Source organism: Lissotriton helveticus, chromosome 4_1 (assembly GCF_964261635.1).
Source record: "Lissotriton helveticus chromosome 4_1, aLisHel1.1, whole genome shotgun sequence".
NCBI classification, from domain to species: Eukaryota; Metazoa; Chordata; class Amphibia; order Caudata; family Salamandridae; genus Lissotriton; species Lissotriton helveticus.
Window position 1 is genome coordinate 1,429,908,153 of NC_136063.1, and position 18,551 is coordinate 1,429,926,703.

An 18,551-nucleotide genomic window follows, 5' to 3' on the forward strand; every position below is an offset into this window, starting at 1 on the left:
TAAAGATACCGTCTTACTTCTCTTTATACTAACAATGGAAATTATTTTGACTTTCCCAAAAGAACTCCAACAAGAGACTATGTACAGTAAGGTACATAAGCACCAGTGTGATTATAAGCAGACTGTGCACTTAGTTACATTCTATGTTAAACTTACACAACTGTAATCCTAATTTAAATCTCAGTCTACCCTGCTTGGCGTAGAGTGTGGCAAATCTGTAATGTCAGAAACCCTAGATGCCAAAGAGCCCCTTAAAGTTATTGTGCAAGTTAGCTGGATACAATCTTATTCCTTTAAAAAAAAAAAAAATCTAACAAGTTTCGATGATCTACTTTTAATGATGCTTGTGGTGTGTGAACTAGACCTTCTCCCCATATCAACTTCCATGAGAAACCCTGACTGTTTATCTTCAATACCACCTGAAATTCAAAGAGTAAGAAGTCATATTGGACAATTGATTGTGCTCACAATATCATCAAGTTGGCGTTTTCAAGGAAAACGCTAATTTGTTAGAAGGATTGACCAACTAACCTCGAGTCACACAGACATCTGAACTAGCCCCATATATTTCAGCAGCTCAGTGTAACTTCTTGATTTGAAGTTCAACTGACCTGATGCCAGGCAGGGACTCTGGTTAATCTAGTAAGCTTAGCAGGTTTCATGTAGGTCATGTATTACATTTTCGATGGAAGCAGGCATACTTCAGAAGGCTTATGAGCTAGGGATAACAGTTTTATTTTACAATACTGGAGCAAATATTAGAATGATGGCTGTGTGGAAGTGATAGCACGGATTTTTTTTTGTATATTTGAAGCATGGTTTCGCAATGCAATATAATGGTAAAGAAGGAGTTTTCAAAGCTCACATTAAGGAGCTCGTTGGGGAGGAGGGTGGGAGGATGGTAGTTGGAAACAGTATGGTGTCTCGGATTGCTGGTGTGATGGCAGGGAATTTTATAGAGACCCATCTGCTTCGAGAACTATTAAATGAAGGCCAGCCTTTTGAAGAAACAAAAGATCCACCAAGCACATAAGTGCATTACATACATATACACTAAAGAGACTAGGGCACAGTTTGGACAGGCCTATATCTGTGGTCGGGAACACCACCAACAATGAGTACTATTGAGCTCAATTTCCTATCCAACTAGCAACCCCTTGTAGCGAGACTCATCTAAAGACCACTTTTATAATCATTAAGCATGCATGCGCATTCACATTGCAAACGAACCAAATGTGTAGTGTATGTATTTTTACGATCTGCTTTCAAAGGCATACATCAAGATTTCATTGTTTAAACTGAGATATCACTTTCCTAGCCAAGATTAAATGCATCTAAAATCCCTCTTCCCGCTTTTATTCATTTTAATAGCTCCAAGGATCTTCTAGCTGAGTGTGTTTGGCCATCTCAGGACCCTCTTTGAAGCCCTGACCCACTACCCTTCTGATCCTTACTGAAATCTCTAAACCGGTTAAGCAAGTCTTTCAAAAGGAAGCTATTCTCTCTGCAGTCTTGCACTGAACGGTGCATTAACACAAGGAGAGATTCAATGGCAGGGATATAAAGAGCATTTGGACTATTTTGCCGATCACACCCTTTTGTCCTTGTGATAATACGTACAGTATTCATGAGTGTCTGTAATCACACAAGTGTGTGAGCTAGAGTCTGCTCACAGCAAGACTACACTCTCAGGGAGCAAAACTGTTTTAAAACTAGATTAAAAAAACAGTAGCCCAATATAATCATACTAACTTTGTAGAGCTTCACTGTCAGAAAAACATTTGAAAAGTTCAAAGAATGCAGTGTTTGTTTTCTATACTGTTCATTAGAATAAAAAAGTATAGCACAAAACATAATTATGGCAATATTGTTTTAAGCACCGATTTCAATGAGCTTTGTGCCCATAAATTTAGTACCCTGTATTGAAAGCTTCAATTAAATTTCAGTACAAAGAGGAAGCTTGGACTAAAATTGGCTGAATGTGGAGCACATATTTTACTTGCGGTGAAAACAGTCTAAAACAAGCAATGCCATTCAAATAAAAGCCAGGCTTACACCAGCCATTATAAGCTGAAAGCCACCATTATCAATGGGGCTCTTATCATCATAATGTTCTAATAGTCATTAACGACTTTTGTAAGTACTGGTTGTCCAGCTAGAACTTCAGCGTCTCGTGAAGGACCTCAAGGAGAAAATTCCCCCGACAATCCCCAAGTTAAAGCTTTTCACACTCACTTCCATCTATACAATACCTCAACTCTGTGGTGTCTGCGAGATCACTGTTGTGCCATTGTCTTCACTACCCTCTAGTAAATGCACTCTATGGAGTCCGTATGCTTTGAAGACCATAATCGGGGAGAAAAACACCTGCTTGTTTAGATGTGCTCCATACAGCAACTCCAGGTTCTTTTCAATTTAGCAGGGATGCCCGAATCCTGCACATTAGAGCTCAGTGTAGGTTCTTTAGCCGGTTACCCTTATCTTGTAGTGAAATGGGGAACAGGCGCATAGCATTTATTATCTGGCGTCCTAATCACTTCCTATTAGAACATTCGCATTTTGATCCCACTACTCTAATGTTACCAACCACTTCTCCATCTTTGGCTGCCAGGGAGTAAATTACCACCTTCACCAAATATATTTTTCTTCGCTCCAAGAGGCACTGCTTCGCTTTCCTTTTATTGCAAATTATTTTCGGGTGTGGCACCCATGGGCAGGAAAAACAGTACGAGAGCTTTGCCTGTAACCCAATATAAGTGCAGCTTTCCTTCGTGGACTTTGTGCCACACTCTCCTCTGGATATTTCAAGTTCTCCATTGTTCCTCCTTTTCCTTCACTGTCTGGTCAATATTCTGACTACGATTCCTCACTGCCTCGTGCACCTTTGTGCATGTACGACATCCTCACCTTGTGTGTATTCAACGCTCACTTAACTGGCTTGGCCAGTTTTACCCCCAGAAAGTGGAGGGAGCTAAAAACTTAGAGTCAACATGACAGTGAATAACACTCAATAACATCACGGCCCAGTCATTGCTTAACTTTATAAAAAGGAAAGAACTTAAGCATGAATAAATAAATTAGTTAAAACTAAGAAGAGCAATGAAAGCAAGGAGGTGCAAGCACATTCTGGTGTCAAACTAAGACCGCAAACATTGTTATACAGCAGGTGTCAAGGGTTTGGATAAAATGGATCACTCCTAGAAACAATTGTGACCACCTTTTCAAATGCACTTTTTGAAAACTCTTCAACGGTCTATGTGTAGTTTCATACACTTTGACCCAGCCTTTCCTTCCACTTGGGGCTTGAACATTTCGATAGCCTGTTAAGATGAATGCCTGATCCTTCCGCAATGTTCAGACCATGTCCGTAATTGTTTCGCTAACGATACAATTAGAGGTTTTTTTAAACTAGTTTCTACCGTTTAAATTATATTTGTTAATTTTTCTATGTACACCATTTTAAAGTCCTTGCTGACTTTTTTTTAAATTAATAACTCAAAATTAGGTCTTAAATTAAATACATTCCGTGATCTAAGTAACCTTCTAGAAATTAATATACCAAACTTCCACAAGGAAGCTTACAGTTCTGTACGTTAAGAAACACCACAATTATTGAAGTAATCTTACACTGCTAAATCACCTAAATATAGCCACATCTCTTTTTACCGCATAGTATAGCATTACTGAATGTCCGAGCATTCTAGAAGGATCAAAAAGTTCCCCAAGTATAAACCCCCTAAAAGGAGTCCAAAGTCCAGATTATACATGTAGCATCCCAGAAATGTAGAGCCCAAAGACCCACTATATAAACACCAACAAAAGTTTAAGTAATCCATATCTTCCTGGAAAGTTTGATGTACAAGTGGCTACGGAGACCTCCAGATAACTGGTTATCAGGGCAATGGCTCAGATATTTCCTATACTGTTACACGGGGACAGATTAATTTACAGGATTAGCCCTTATTAGAGAGCCTCACGGGTGCCTTAAAATTGAAGAGGCTGTATTTTAGGGGTTGTCTGTCATGATTCTCTCGGTCTAGGAAATTTATAAGGCCAGTGGCACCAACTGTGGTCACTGATGGCACCAATCTTCACTGGGAACTGATCAGGTTAGGTGTGGGATTTAGCATGGCTTCCAGTAATATCTTAAGATGCTTGAGGGGACCAAAGATTGTACGTATGGTTCTGAAATTATGGCCACCTGACCCATACAATGAAACCAGGCTCTAAAGTGGGGGCGTGACTACAGACTGCTGCTGTTTCCCTCTGCTGATTGGGGGTATTATAGGCAATTTGAGGACAGAGTGGGAATGATGGAAGCTCCCCATTAGCAAAGCTGATTGGGAAGCTTCTTTTGTACTTCTTAGGAACACAGGCTGTTCACTGAGCGGTCATCATGCAAACCCTTCACGGTCATCTGGGTCTTATGCATGTCTTTTTCGAGACCAGATCACTTCCTATAGCCTGTGCCCTGTACTCCTAGACTAGCAGGTAACTCATCTCTACAGCAAGACTAATTTGCAGGCTCTCCCAGATTTGGGCTAAGTCTCAAGAGACATAAGCAAACCAGCCCAAAATATGGGTCTGGCTATGTTTGTCTGCCCCATCCCATCCACCTTTCCAACTCTCCCCAAGTTCACTGTATATTCATACTGGAGAATTCACAATAAAATGACAAAATAATACAGAAATAACTATTTATGGTACAGGGCTACCAGCTTCGAACCAACCCAAGCTTGTTTAAAGAATAATTTGTGTTTAGCACAGATGAAGTAGGTTTTGTGCCAATCACTAGTAAAAAGTGTAACACTGTCCGAAGACTGCATGAAATCTTGGAATAATGTGGTGGTAAAGCAAAGAAAACAATAACTAATATTTAAAGAGGCCTTTTAAGAAGCATTATTAGATGTCCAGGAATGGTACTTCCTGTGCAGGCAAATCAGTCTTTTCATACACAAGATCAGGCAGTTAGATTCACAAAAACAGTATTCACTTTCAAAACAATTAAATATCTGGATGTTAAACCATAAATCGATGCCATGGTCTTACCAGCATTCGATGTTGTTGTGGCTGTGCCAAATGCAGGCGGCTGGCTTGCTTGCTGCCCAAACACAGGTGGCTGGCTGTTGGTTGCACCAGAACCAAAGGCAATGGCAGGTTGAGATCCAGCAGAGAACACTGGGGTGAAGGGGGGGTTGTTTGTCTGAGCTGCGCCTTGTCCAAAGGCTGGTGTCTTGCTTGTACCAAAGGATGGTGCTGCAGCTGCTGAAGACCCAGAACCAAACATAAAGGGAGAGTTGGTGGTGCCTGTGAACGGTACAGAAAGAAGAGAGTCTGTACCAACATTACGCATGCTTTTATTTCTCAACCCCACATTTTGCTTGGTCTTACCTTCATCAATAAATACTATGTGGCAAATAGAAAATGAAATTTCTTTGATAGACAGCAGGGGGATAACTTGCCAATGTCTCATGTAAAATGGAGAAAATCCCTATTCAAAATCTAAACCATTCACGTGATGGAGTGTGACCTGACCACATCAGCAAAGGAAGCAAGATGATCAACGCTTTTTTTTTTTAACTGAAAACATAATGGATTAAAACACACACACACACACACACGCACACACACAATGAAGTCCATGGGTGAGGCCACATATGTAGAGACTGTGTAACTATTTAAAAAATAAAATCAAGTGATGCGAGGATAGTCAGCCTGACCTTTGTTATAATATCATCTTTCAACACAGTCAACGATACATGTCTAAACATGTAAAACTATGAGGTTGATTTTAACATTTGGTTGGAGAGCATCCTACAGTTCAGCATTTTTTGTTGCCCGAGCAAGAAGGTTCAACAAGGAGAAAGCTGAAGCAATGCCTAATGTACTCGTGGAGAAGTGTGGCTCAAGTGGAGAAGTGTGGTTTAATGGTTAGAGCGGCAGACCTTGATGCAGAGCTCTGGATCGGGACCAGGGTTCGATTCCCGCCTCGGGCGCTAATTCCTCTGACAGGATATTCTCGCCTCAGTGCCTATTCTAATCATGGGTCCCACGCTGAAACTCTGGCCAATAGCTTGCTTAATCTCCAACAATGGCCCCAACAGCGCGAGGATGCCTGGTTTCACCATGGGGGTGCCCAGGATTGGACACTTCACAAGGAAAACCAGGAAGGGTTCCTTAGCGGTATGAGTACAAGCGCCGGGAGACCCGGTCCGGGTAGCTGCGCGCTATACAAGTACAAAAACATTTACATTTACTACACTACTGAGGCCCCAAAGGATAGGCCTCCTAAATGCAACAGTGATTTCATATATAAAGCGGTCTTGGTAGAGGAACAAAACGTTAGCAAGTCAACTAATATTTGAGCCTTCTAGAAAGATATTTAAAAAATATTTAAAATAGAGCTCAGCATTAAAAAGAAAACATTCAATGTTCCTAATGTATTTGTTTAGATTTAAAACCTTTTGAGCATCCTCAAAATGTCACTAACTGCCTGTAGTCTCGAACTGGAGCTGGTAGTCCCAGTAATATGCATAAAATTCTGGCAATTTTGAATTTCTCCGAGGCCAAGTCTTCATTATCCTCAAATAGGCAACAAACCGCAAATGGCATGTCAATTAGGCTTGCCTGCATGTTCCCGGAGAATCCTGTGGACCGTAGTCATGTGTGTCTCCTCAAAGCTACAGAGCAGTTCATAGCACTAGCTACAAAGCCAATGGGGTGCAGGCATGCCCTGATCTGCATACAAGCATTTTTCCATATTTCAGTACCGCTGTAAAGTGGTCTTTTAAATGGCCTGGCAAGCTGGGGATCACCATGTTTTGTCATATTCCATGAGGGTGATTATATCTAGCCACCAGACACGTGGCATTCATAGACCTTCGGGCTAAACTGGGCTTAGTAGCAAAAAGCGAAGAAATCTTTCTAATGTCTTAGACTTCCAATGCGGAGGAGGAAGAGGGAAAGACCCTGGGTTGGCTGCACCATCGAGTTTTCAAGCAAGAGTTATGTTGAGAAGAAAGTGAAATCCTCAAAAGCCAGCCTGCACTGGAAATGTCAGTGGTTGCGCACCGGCAGAGGAACCACAGGCAAGGGGCTTGAAACTAGTTTGAGGTCAGTGAATGCTAGAAGTGTGCTTCCTGGGACCAGAGACTGCAAGAGACATTGAGGTGGATCATAATTGAATGTCCTCTTCTTTTGTTTCATCCTTTTCTCCTTAGACTACTACAAGAACAGAGGAGAGCATGACTTTGAGGCTAACCCCACACAGCATCAAGCCCGATACTAGTCTTGCACGTGCCAAGAAGTTTGACAGACTACTCCTAATTGGCCACATATTTTTCACAAGTTCAAGCCAAACATCACCTCCAGGCACCACAGCCAAACTTCGTGGGGTGTTGGACATGGAAACTGATCGATAGCAGAATCATTAAGACCTAAGTCCTGACTTCTTTGAAGGGTTTTGGGAGGAGGGCCATTATTTGTGAGCACTGCACAATTGGAACTTAGAAGAGAAAATCATTGGAAAAAATGTGAACACTCATGGAGTTCTTCCTGAACCACAGTTTGGGAGGAGCCGGGGGACAGTAAAGTGCATTGGGGTGACTATATATGGCTCCTATGATGGAACACCTGCACTGCTTCTAGTGCCATGATGGAGCTAGACATAACCTACCGGCATAGGAGAGCTAAGAATTCTGCAGGTAGAAACTTCATTTTAACGGTGTTGCCACAATTAATTAGTCTTTCTCAACACACTTCAATTTCTTTCTATTCCCACTGTTCTGAAGTGTTTACTCAGATCCTACAATATTGTTTCAGTTGGATCGAAGGAAGGAACTCCAACACTGAAACCCCCAGGCTGTGAAATGTTCTGAATAGCGTATGAACTGCTTGTGTTTGATGTTCCTTGAAGTAACCAGTAATCTAGATAACGGGAGATGTGTTTTTCAAACCTCACACGCGCTGCATCGGAAGTCACATATTTGATGAATCGGAAGAATTACCAAGAGAGGGACGGGTCATTATGAGGCCAACAGCAACTAATTGGTGTTTGCTTACAGTTGCGAATTTGGGAAACTCCTCCACTGATATGAAATGTGTAAGTAGACAGAGCAAACCCATGTTTTGAGGACAGAAATCACATGGACTAAGCAAACAAGTTACTTACCTTCTGTAATGCCTTCTATGGTAGAGACTCTAGAGTTAGATCAGAATATGCCAGTGTGCAGATTTCTAGAGTGGGATCTTATTAATGGACTGAATTAGTCCATTCCACTGTGGTTTAGTGAAGAATCTGTGGTTAGATAGGGTCTCTTGCAGAAAAGGTACTACCGAAGTTAAGTAACTTGTTCTTCTAACAGACTACGAACTGCAGATTCCTCACTTCATAAATAGATCCAAAAAGCAGTACCTCCACAGGTGGTTGATCTGTGGAATGGCTCAGCAGAACATACTTCAGGACATACTAGGTAAAGTGCTCATCCTGCCTAACTGGGGCATCCAGGCAGACCAGCTTTGTTTTGTGGAGGGATGCTAGTATAGCAGCCTGGCAGATGTCCAGGTCTGGCACACCACTGCAGTGGAAGCAGCTTTTGTTCTTGTAGAATAGGAGTGCTAGCCTTTTGGGGGCTGCTTTTTGGCTAGCCTACAACAGATCTTAATGCATAAAACACCACAATTGTTCTGTTTTGCATCGCTTTCCCCTTTTACACTCTAGAGACGCTAACAGTTCGTCTAAATCAACAGTCTCTGGTAAATGTAAATGTAAATGTAATGGGCATTTATAGAGCGCTACTACCACTCCAAGGAGTATCTTGGCGCTTACACAACCCAGATGGAAGGGTTGGATAGGGGAGAGAAATCCTAATTTTTTAAACACATCCACTACACTAGAGTCCTACACAGGGTGTCAGACATAGAGAAAATCCAAGTTTTCAATGCCTTCCTAAAAGGGGCTTCTTGGGAGAAAGATCGCAAGGAAAGGGGCAATTTGTTCCAGGCCTTGGTTCCTAGTACAAAGATGGATTTGCCACCCTTTGTAGCCAGTTTAAAGCGAGGAACAACAAATAAGTTCTGACTTGCGGATCTTAAGCAACGTACTGGGTAGTATCTTTTAAACCTCCTTTGTAGATAGATCGGACCACGTTGATGGAAGGCCCTAAAGGTAATCAAGAGAAGTTTGAACAGGATTCTCTTTCCTATTGGCAGCCAATGTAAGGTATTTAGGGCTGCGGAGGCTGATGATCTACGAGGCAGTCGCAGTACGAGGCGGGCAGCCGCGTTTTGGATCATCTGCAATTTATGGAGCACGATTTTATTTGCTCCAACATAAAGTCCATTGCAGTAATCCAGCCTAGAATTTATTAAGGCCACTGCGACTGTTTTCCTCGCCGAAAGAGGGAGGAGATCAAAAAATTTCCTAAGTGCTTTAATAATTTGAAAGCACATACCTGCCACTGCTACAGCCTGGGGTTTGAAGGATAGGCAATTATTAAATTTTATGCCTAGGTTGCGGGCGGATGCAATTGTTTTGGGTGGGGCTTCTGCATCCGATGGCCAGCATACTGTAGGGGAAAAAGGATTATTGATCCCTATGGGCAGGATTTCTGTTTTTCCGGCGTTGCACTTTAGATGGTTGTTATTCATCCATTTGAATGTTGCTGCAAGACAGTTCCTAAGATCTTCCTCGGCACCTGGTTGTTCCTTATCCAGCACCAAAATCAGTTGGGTATCGTCAGCGTATGAAATAGAACTGATCCTGAATGACGCGATCAAGTTCATCAGGGGTGCCATATATAGGTTGAAAAGGACAGGGCTCAGACTAGAGCCCTGTGGCACCCCTGAGCTGACGATTTTAGCCTCAGACTGATATGGGCCAAGCACTGTTATTTGGCGTCTGTTAGTAAGGAAGTTCCTACACCAAGCCAACACCTGTCCTCCCACACCTGCGGCAGCCAACCGGTCCAGTAAGATGTTATGGGACACGGTATCGAAGGCTGCCGACAGGTCAAGAAGGATAAGGACCGCCTGTTTTCCCTGGTCCATTGCTGTTCTTAAAGTCTCAGCAGAGTATAGTAAAGCTGATTCGGTAGAGTGTTCTGACCGAAAGCCTGACTGATTCGGATGGAGAACGTTATTCTTCTCCAAGAAGTTTGTCAGTTGACTATTGACAAACTTTTCAGTCAGCTTGAATAGAATGGGTAGCAGGGAAATCGGGCGCAGGTTAGAAAGGGTGGTGGGATCGGCCAGGGCCTTTTTTTGGAGTGGCTTGACAGCTGCAAGTTTCCAATTATCAGGGATACTTGCTGTTGCTAGAGAAGAATTGATGATACTGTTAATCATAGGATTAACTATCTCTATTAAGTGGTGCAACACCGGAGAAGGGCAGGGATCAAAGGGGGAACCTGATTTGCTGGCTAAAATGGCTTTAGCAGTTTCCTCCAGGGAGACTGGGGCGAACTCGTCAAAGCGGAGGGGGGAAGTAGTGTTCGCTATCTCTTCATCATCCTTTGTGGTGATGGATTCTGATGGAAAGGTATTAGTGATGGTTAGGATTTTGTTATCAAAATAATCAGATATCGCGTTACATAGATCTTGCGATGGGGGGATCTCTTGCGATAGAGCTGAAGGATTGATAAAATCCTTAACAATCCTAAAGATAGCTTTTTGTTCTTGGCCTGCTGAAGAAATGGCCTGAAGGTAGTAGGCTTTTTTTGCTAATTTTAGTCCTACGTGATACTTCCGCCTAGCTGCTTTATAGATGTTGCGTGCGGCGGTGTCGTAGTTACGACGCCACCTCCGTTCAAGCGTTTTCACTTCGCCTAGCTCAGCCTTAAGAGCTGGTGAAAACCACGGAGCATTTTTTTTCTTATTCCTAGGTTTCATGTTCTCATTGTTAGGTGATGTGAGCAACTTGCCAGCTCCAGCAATCCAATCACAGAAGATTTGGTAATCTAAAGACGTACAACCGGCAAGAGCTGGTAATTCATTTTTAAGTTTTTCAACGATGTCAACTCTCCTGGCTAATGATTTCCAATTCGGAGTGGATTTCGTATGAGGATTATCCGTACATTTTAAGAAGTTAAAAGAGGATTTCCGAGTTTCAGCTATGAAAAAGGGAATTAAAAAATGATCTGTCCATACCTGGGGGCAGGGGGGTTTGACTATCAGGCTGGAAAAATTAGAGCAGATGCCATCTAATAGGTGTCCTGCTTGATGGGTGGGTTCGCGATTCACCAAAGTAAGTCCCAACACTTCAATTGTGTCTAGGAAGCAACTGACTCCAGGATCCGTTGGGGCCTCAAGATGTAGGTTGAGGTCACCCAGCACCGTAAAGTTAGAGAACCTGAGAGTTAAATCACTCAACACGTCACCAACAGAGTCCAAAAATGTGGAGGTCCAATCAATGCAAAAGCAGTGGACCCTCGTAGGATCAAGAAGGTGGAGATCTTCCTATTTCACGGTGTGTCAAAAGCCAGCAAGGTGATGCTTGCGCTATGAAAAAGGGCATGACTATCTTTGGCAGAAATGCTGCTTTTGACCAGTGGACCAACTAGACCGGGAAGAAGGATGTATATGATAGTTACAAGGACAAAGCCTAAAGTTCACTCACTCCCCAAGCACAGGTCATAGTGATGAGAAAAACAGCTTTTATGGTCAGTAGATGGCGAGAGCAACAGTGCATCACTACAATGGGTGTGCACATCAGGCTTGTGAGTACCAAAGTAGGTCCCACTGCTGCATCACAACAGATGTTGGAAGGACATGTGGCTCAGCCCGTTCAAGAAACGTATTACAACAGATGATTTGAACAGGGATGGCTGATCTGTGCACTCTAAGGCTGTTAAGGAGCAGTCAGGCAACTTTTTAATGGCACGCATGTGACTAGCGTTGGGTGTGACGCTGGGTAAGGTTGGCCTTGAAGACATGCTGTTCTAGGTCCTCAAAGTTGTCTAAGGAGAAAAGGAGGAAACCAATGAAGAGGACCTCCTTGGTGTTGAGCCCACAGACTACTGATCCCACTGCACTGCATGCATGTGCCACCCAGAGTGGTCCACAAGCAGGATGCAGGAGGTCAAGAGTATGTGAAGCCTCAGAGCCGCTCTCACTAAGACCCAGGTGATGGGTTGAAACATCGAGATCAGAGCTTGAATGGCCTGGACTCATTGATGCAGAGGAAAGGCTCAGAAGAGCACCATATACCAAATGGCTTCAAAGAAGGTGAGCTGATGTGAAAATCAGGTGTGACTGACACATTGATTGAGAAGCCCAACAATATCAACAGGGCAATCGTCATCTGGAGATAGCTTACAACTGTTTGAGGCGAGCTCGCGCTCAGTAGCCAGTCGCCAAGGTATGGGAAGACCGGTATTTCCAAGCTCCGCAGATGTGCTGCGATCACCTTTGTGAACAACTTGGGTGCACTGGTAAGGCCAAACGGAAGAATGAAGAACTGAAAGTGCTCTTGGCCTACCTGAAACTGCAGGATGCAAATGGGAAAATAGGCATCATGTAAATCCAATGACCTCTGTAAGACAAGGCCTCCATCCTCTTACGGCACCATGAAATAGGAACAACCAGACCAGATTTTGGTACATGCATAACCCTTTTATGACTAATGTCTGGAGAAGTGTCCAGCCCACTGACATTCTGAAGATTCAGAAATAGGTTTGTCGTCACCATCATCAGGATTGTCAGCATGAGGTTGGGAGCTTTCTCAGTGAGTGCAGATGCAAACTACTGAGAAGAACCAGCCTGTTCTCCTTCCAGTTGACTTAATCAGTGGTAGGGCAACTGAGACATGTTCTCACTCATCCTTTTGGGAGGCAGCCTCAAGAATACCACTGGGGATCTTCAGCTTGGAATATTGGATGGGTGGATATTGGCCCTTTCTAGTAACGAGGCTGAGCAGAGAATAACTCCTTAATTACATTGGGAAAAGTCAAATCAATGAGTGCAAAATACAGTAGTGGAGAAAAGCTTCATAAATACAGAGGTAGAAAGCCTTCTGGTTTACGTGAGGGCTTGGTGGAAGAGGAGCAAGTCTCGGTTCAGGCAGTAGGCTTCTTTCTTTGCACTCTGGAGGATTAGGTTGTTTGTGGAATATACTGGTCTTGTGTTGATCCTCTGCTAACCAGCATTGCATATGCTTGCGGCTCAGACGACGTATGAAGCAGCCACCGCTACACACGAAATGATCATTTGAACTCTGATCCAAAACACTTCATAAGACATGACACATACGATTTGATTGGTAGGGTAAATCTTAAGAACATTGGTACAGTTTGACCAATTGCATTATTAGCTAGGGTACATGCATTCTCAAAAGTTGTGTAGCATTTAGAGGGTTATTTGTAATCCGACTCTTGCTAAGGAAGGTGGCCTGGGTGTGTTGGTTAAATGTAAGGCTTCCATAAAAGCAGTGAGATGGTTCTGATAAAATATGTGGGCTGTAACATTGCCAAAGCTGTACCCCTTCTCCTAAATTAGTTTCATGAACTTGGGCTATATATAGGTCAAGAGGGATTTCCTGGCTCTAATGCAGGCATTTGAATATCAGAGTCGAACAATAAGAAAGTTAAAAGGAGTTGGAATACAACGACAATAAAAAACAAGGAGGTGACCTCAGCCCTTGTGCTTTTTTGGCAGGGGCAGCTTGGGAGCAAGGTAAAGGAAATCAGTAAATGGAAAAGGTGGAGGCAGAAAGTGTAGCTACAGGTAACCATATATTTTCGTTGAGGAAATACCTGCATAGCCTACTGCTAAACACTGACGATTAGTTAGATCAACCCAAAAGAGGACAGATGTTTAGGTAGGAGTACATGTTTTTGATGTAGTATGAAGTGCAAGCGTCAGTGATCCCAACAGTGTTAAAACCATTTTTTTCCTATCACCTGTAAATAGTGTCAGAATATGGACAGCACATGGAAATAAGGATAAGCAAAAACGCAAGAACAGTCAATGCAAGTGAGTTACTCGCCTCCATATAACCCCCCCCCCAGCAACACGCTAATAGGGTGCTGCAATGCCAAGCATAGGTGAATTACATTCAATATTGTTTTAGTGTCTGCTGTGTAAAGCATAAAATATTGTTTGCAGACTAAGCAAACCAGACACGTTACTTGACCCTGCACACCTACCTGTGGAACTTGATGTGTTTACAGCCCCAAAGCCGAAGTTTGGAGTAGATGTATTATTACTGTTGGCTGCAGTCCCGAAGACAAAAGGAGCTGCAGCAGCAGCTGTGCCTGTGCTGGAGGATGTGGTTGCTGGTTTGTTCTCTTGTGTGGAAAACATAAAAGACTGGGGTGTTTTTACTTCATTAGCGCTGCCAAATGCAGAGCTGCCAGAGGTACTACTAGCTTGTCCAAACATAAAAGTGGGGGCCGGTGGGTTCGAAGCAGAGGAGTTGCTGCCAAAAGCACTACTTGATGCGGCTAGTGTGCTTGAAACAGCTGTGCTGGAGGAAGTAGCAGCCAGGAAACCAAAAGCTGGCTTTGCTGCTCCCTGATCTGTAACAAAAAAGGAACATTAAGGAAAATGAAATCCTACAAAATATGATCCAGTGTTGAGCCTACTAGACCATATAATAGCTTGAACACAAAGTTTCTAAGATACAACTAAATGGAACTCTAGCAAGAAAACAAGCAGCAGTCTCAATTAGTGAATCAAGCTCACCAAATCCCTGGAACTCGGAAATATCGTAAAACCGATCATGTGGTTAGAGCTTAAAAAGGTACACTGCTAATTCACAGCTTCCAGTATCAGTCAGCAACAGTTCAGGCTTGTGTCAAAGATTCAACAAATGGATTTCAAGGAAAATGAAGTGACGCTAATCAATACAAAGAAAGCTACTGCCTGCAGAGTGCATTTTGGCTATCAAATAGCGTGTGGAAGATGTGAAGAATAATAGGTAAGGGACAAAATTAATCTTCAGATATTTTGTAGGGCGCCACATGCAATCAAGAGGACGTTTCAGGGATATATATAAAAATATTATTTTGAGAGTATGCCACTAGCATATCAATAGCAGAGGTACAAGCCAATGAGCTTAGAAAACTCTGGTGGTAGGATTAATAGATTAAAGGCTACATTTTGGGTCATTGCTTTGATATTTTAACTACAGCTTAACGAGGACAAGGTTTCAGGCATGTTAATCCATCCAAGAGTCTACTTTTCAGGTGTAAGCAACTGCACCTAGTTATTGAAATGCCGTAATGTCCAAATTCATGAATTGGGGTATATTTTGGAAGGCAATTGCAAGGAGCCCTTCCTTATGCTTTGTGAACCAGGCAGAGTTTGAATGTACTTGGTAATTCTTAGGACTGCTGAAACCCAAAGAAGGACCTTTACTGTCAGTTTCACACAATATATTTTATGGTCTATAGCTACTTTGGACATTTTGTTCTTTCGCAGTTACAATTTCTTTGGAACGCCTAAATACAGGACAATAAAGCGGTGAGGTATGGGCCAAGGTTCCAGTTTGAGATTTAGCATTAAGAGAAGCAGCATTTGGCTCAATTTGAATACGGTTATCGTAAACCTATTTTTCCAATTCAACTGGTGGCTAGGGGAATCTGTTTCCCAAGGCAATGATAAACGTTTTATAGACTTTACAGGACAGCAAACTAATGTTCATCTGGTGTGCACTATGAGAGGCACTCCAAGATCCTTCATAGGTCAGGATGACCACCATATCAGTTTGCAGGTCATCTGTATGCATTTCCATTGTCAAAATGTGAAGGCTGACAATGCCTGCCAACAAGTATATTTACACATTGATCACATTGGCTCAGATTTAGTGAAGCATTAAGTCACCAATTTTGCAATGATTAGGTGAACGAAAGCCCTTTACGTTATACGGTTTTACAGGTTTCTCGAAGCAGTGCGGTTTGTCACTCTCTCCTTCTACAGATTAATCACATGCTAGAAAAGTCTTAAATAACATTTAAACCAGCTTAAGCCACCACATCCATTTTTCTCTCAACACATACAAAATATTAAGAGGGCATAAACACCTAGCAGGAATTAGGACTTTAAACAAGAGTACAATCATTTGTAGGTGCTGGTGACCTACTGCTCTGCTCCCATTTAAACTGACTTCAAGCATAGGTAGGATGCGTTTCTGACCTGAATCACTCATGTTTTCACTCATGTTTTAAGCAATTCATTGTTTTAGATGAGCAGCTTTCACCAGATCAATTCGAGAATACGCGACAGCACATACCAAAGTCCCAGTTGCCCCAATACAGACTGCTAAATTGGGGCAGTAAGCAAATAATTTGATCAAGTATGTCCCATGTTAGAGGGCAAGGAGGTACCCGCTGTGACTTATTTTCTATCAGATTGGGACAGAGAATCGAAGGCCATATTTGTCGCATGGCGTATGAAAGACTATTCAAATGCAAAATAATGAAATGCATTTATAGGACAGGCTTTGTGCCTACAGGAAACCTATTCGCCAGAGGTGGAATGAAAACCTTGTAGTAGAGACAGATGATCAAATATGTCAATGAAGAGTAATACAATAAATGTTTATCCTACAAGAAAGCAGGGCATTTTCTTCCTTGACTTACAGCATGGCCCTGGTAAAATGAACATTCACTTTTCTACATCTAAAGTTACTATATTGCACCTACATTTTCTACAATCATTTAATCTGCGACACCAAGCACTTCAGTTCCCCTTGTATGATCAGAAGTTTTTATTTGATTTTTTTACCTGGTGTACTTGTCGACACTCCAAAAGTCAAACTCTGCTTAGCTGGCGGTTCAGTCTCTTTTGTCTCTGCAGGTTTTGCCAAACCGAAGCTGAATGTTGGTCGTGCAGGGTCGTCTTTGGTTTGATCACTTTTCGCAAAGGAAAACGCTGGCTTGGCTGGCTCTTTTTCAGTTTGCGTACCAAACATTAGCGAAGGTCCAGAGGCTCCAACAGCATCAGATTTGTCATCCGTCCTCCCCACGACAAATGTTGAAATAGAAACTGGCTCTTTTGGTGGATCCACTTTGCCAAAAGTAAATCCTCCAAGGGGTGCTGTGGTCTCGTTTATCTTCTCACTTGGCTTACCAAATGAGAAAGGAGATGCTGTGGCCTCTGGTTTTTCCTCCGCCTTCTTAAAATTAATGTCTCCAGTGCTCTCCGATTGAGCAGCAGGATTTGCAGAAACTGAACCAAAACCAAAACTGGTAGAAGTGGTTTTAAGGTCTTTCTTTTCTTGCTGGGTAGGGGTCTGTGTGCCAAACTGAAGAGGTGCTGCAGGAGGATTGCTTGTACCAGAGGCAAGTCCGAATGCAAAGCCAGTACTTCCTTGTGTGCTGTCCTTTGTTGGCTCGGTCTTGGAGTTGGAAGATGAGATGCCAAATGAAATCTGCCCACCTTTGGGAAAAGAAAACCCTTGAGTTCCAGCGCTGGATAGACCAGAGTCCGAAGTAGTAGCACCAAATTTGAAGCCGCTCTGGTCGCCGAACTTAAACCCACTAATGCTTCCTGAAGTCTTGGAGGCCTCAGAGGTCTCAATGCCAAACTTAAACGAGGGTGTAGCTGCGGTCGATGGAGCTGATGTCCCAAAACCTGAAAAATAAGAAAATTGCATCAAATGTTTGGGGCTGTGATTAACCTGATACAACCCATTGGAATCATAAAGGTGGCAAAACGAATTGGGCTGCAAATGCCTTTATTGGGATGAGCACAATTTAAACCAAATCGATTTGCTAGAACTAGCTGATTTTATGAATGGCTTCTTTAAAAAAAAAAGTGCCACTGCATTTGCACTTTTGTCATCGATATGCCAAGTACCTGTTTGAGACTCAGGATAGCATAAATTGTTACCTGTAAAGCACACTGATCGATCCATAGATAAAAATTGAGTTTTATTAACAAATACATTTAAAAATAGCATAAACAAAAATTTGAAGAGCAAAACAGGACCGCAAGCACACTGCAGTTGTGTACGACAATGCAGCATTGTTTTGCTTTGCATCACAGTATTCACATCGAAAGGAGTATCATAATTAGCCTAGGATTTTCCAGAGGAGTACACAGCAACATCAGTTAGTCCATAAATTTATCAGGCTAGTGATGGGTTATACATCGCGTTAAAAACATGTTACTAGTCTGGTTACAGAAGGCCAGCAGATAACAGAAATAAGAAAATGGGTACCAGAAACTTCTGACCTCATGGGTGCATCACGGACTACAAAAGTTATAGAAGTCAAAGTAAAATCTATATCACAACAAGGTTATCTGCACTACTACTCAGGGTTTTATCACTGAACAGCATGGCTGTTTGTTTCGATGATTAATTAGTTTAAGAGCAATGTGTATTTAAGCTTTTAAACCGCTTTACTAGTAATTTTCTGTATTTTTGGATAAAAAAACAAAATAAGGAACTCACATTTGCATATAAACATAACTACCCATGACATGACGTCACGCGAGTCAGTTCACAAAACTGATACAAAATTCCAGAGGTTTGGGTGATGCAAAATCGGAAGGTCAAATCACAAAGCCCCATTAGAGTCGGTTTCCCACTGTGCAGTCAAAGTCTGCAT

The 18,551-nt window shown here is 42.4% G+C and overlaps 1 protein-coding gene across 4 annotated transcripts in view; it reads right to left on the reverse strand.

The window, feature by feature from the left end:
• The window catches only part of NUP153 (nucleoporin 153), a 454,031-nt gene that overhangs the window by 13,471 nt on the left and 422,009 nt on the right, over positions 1-18,551 (reverse strand). For all 4 annotated transcript variants that reach the window (XM_078687970.1, XM_078687971.1, XM_078687973.1 and 1 more), the window contains 3 exons: positions 16,723-17,571; positions 14,142-14,513; positions 5,050-5,307 (listed from right to left, as the gene is read on the reverse strand). In XM_078687970.1, coding sequence (XP_078544096.1) covers positions 5,050-5,307; positions 14,142-14,513; positions 16,723-17,571 — 1,479 coding nt within the window. The remainder of the gene's footprint in view (positions 1-5,049; positions 5,308-14,141; positions 14,514-16,722; positions 17,572-18,551) is intronic.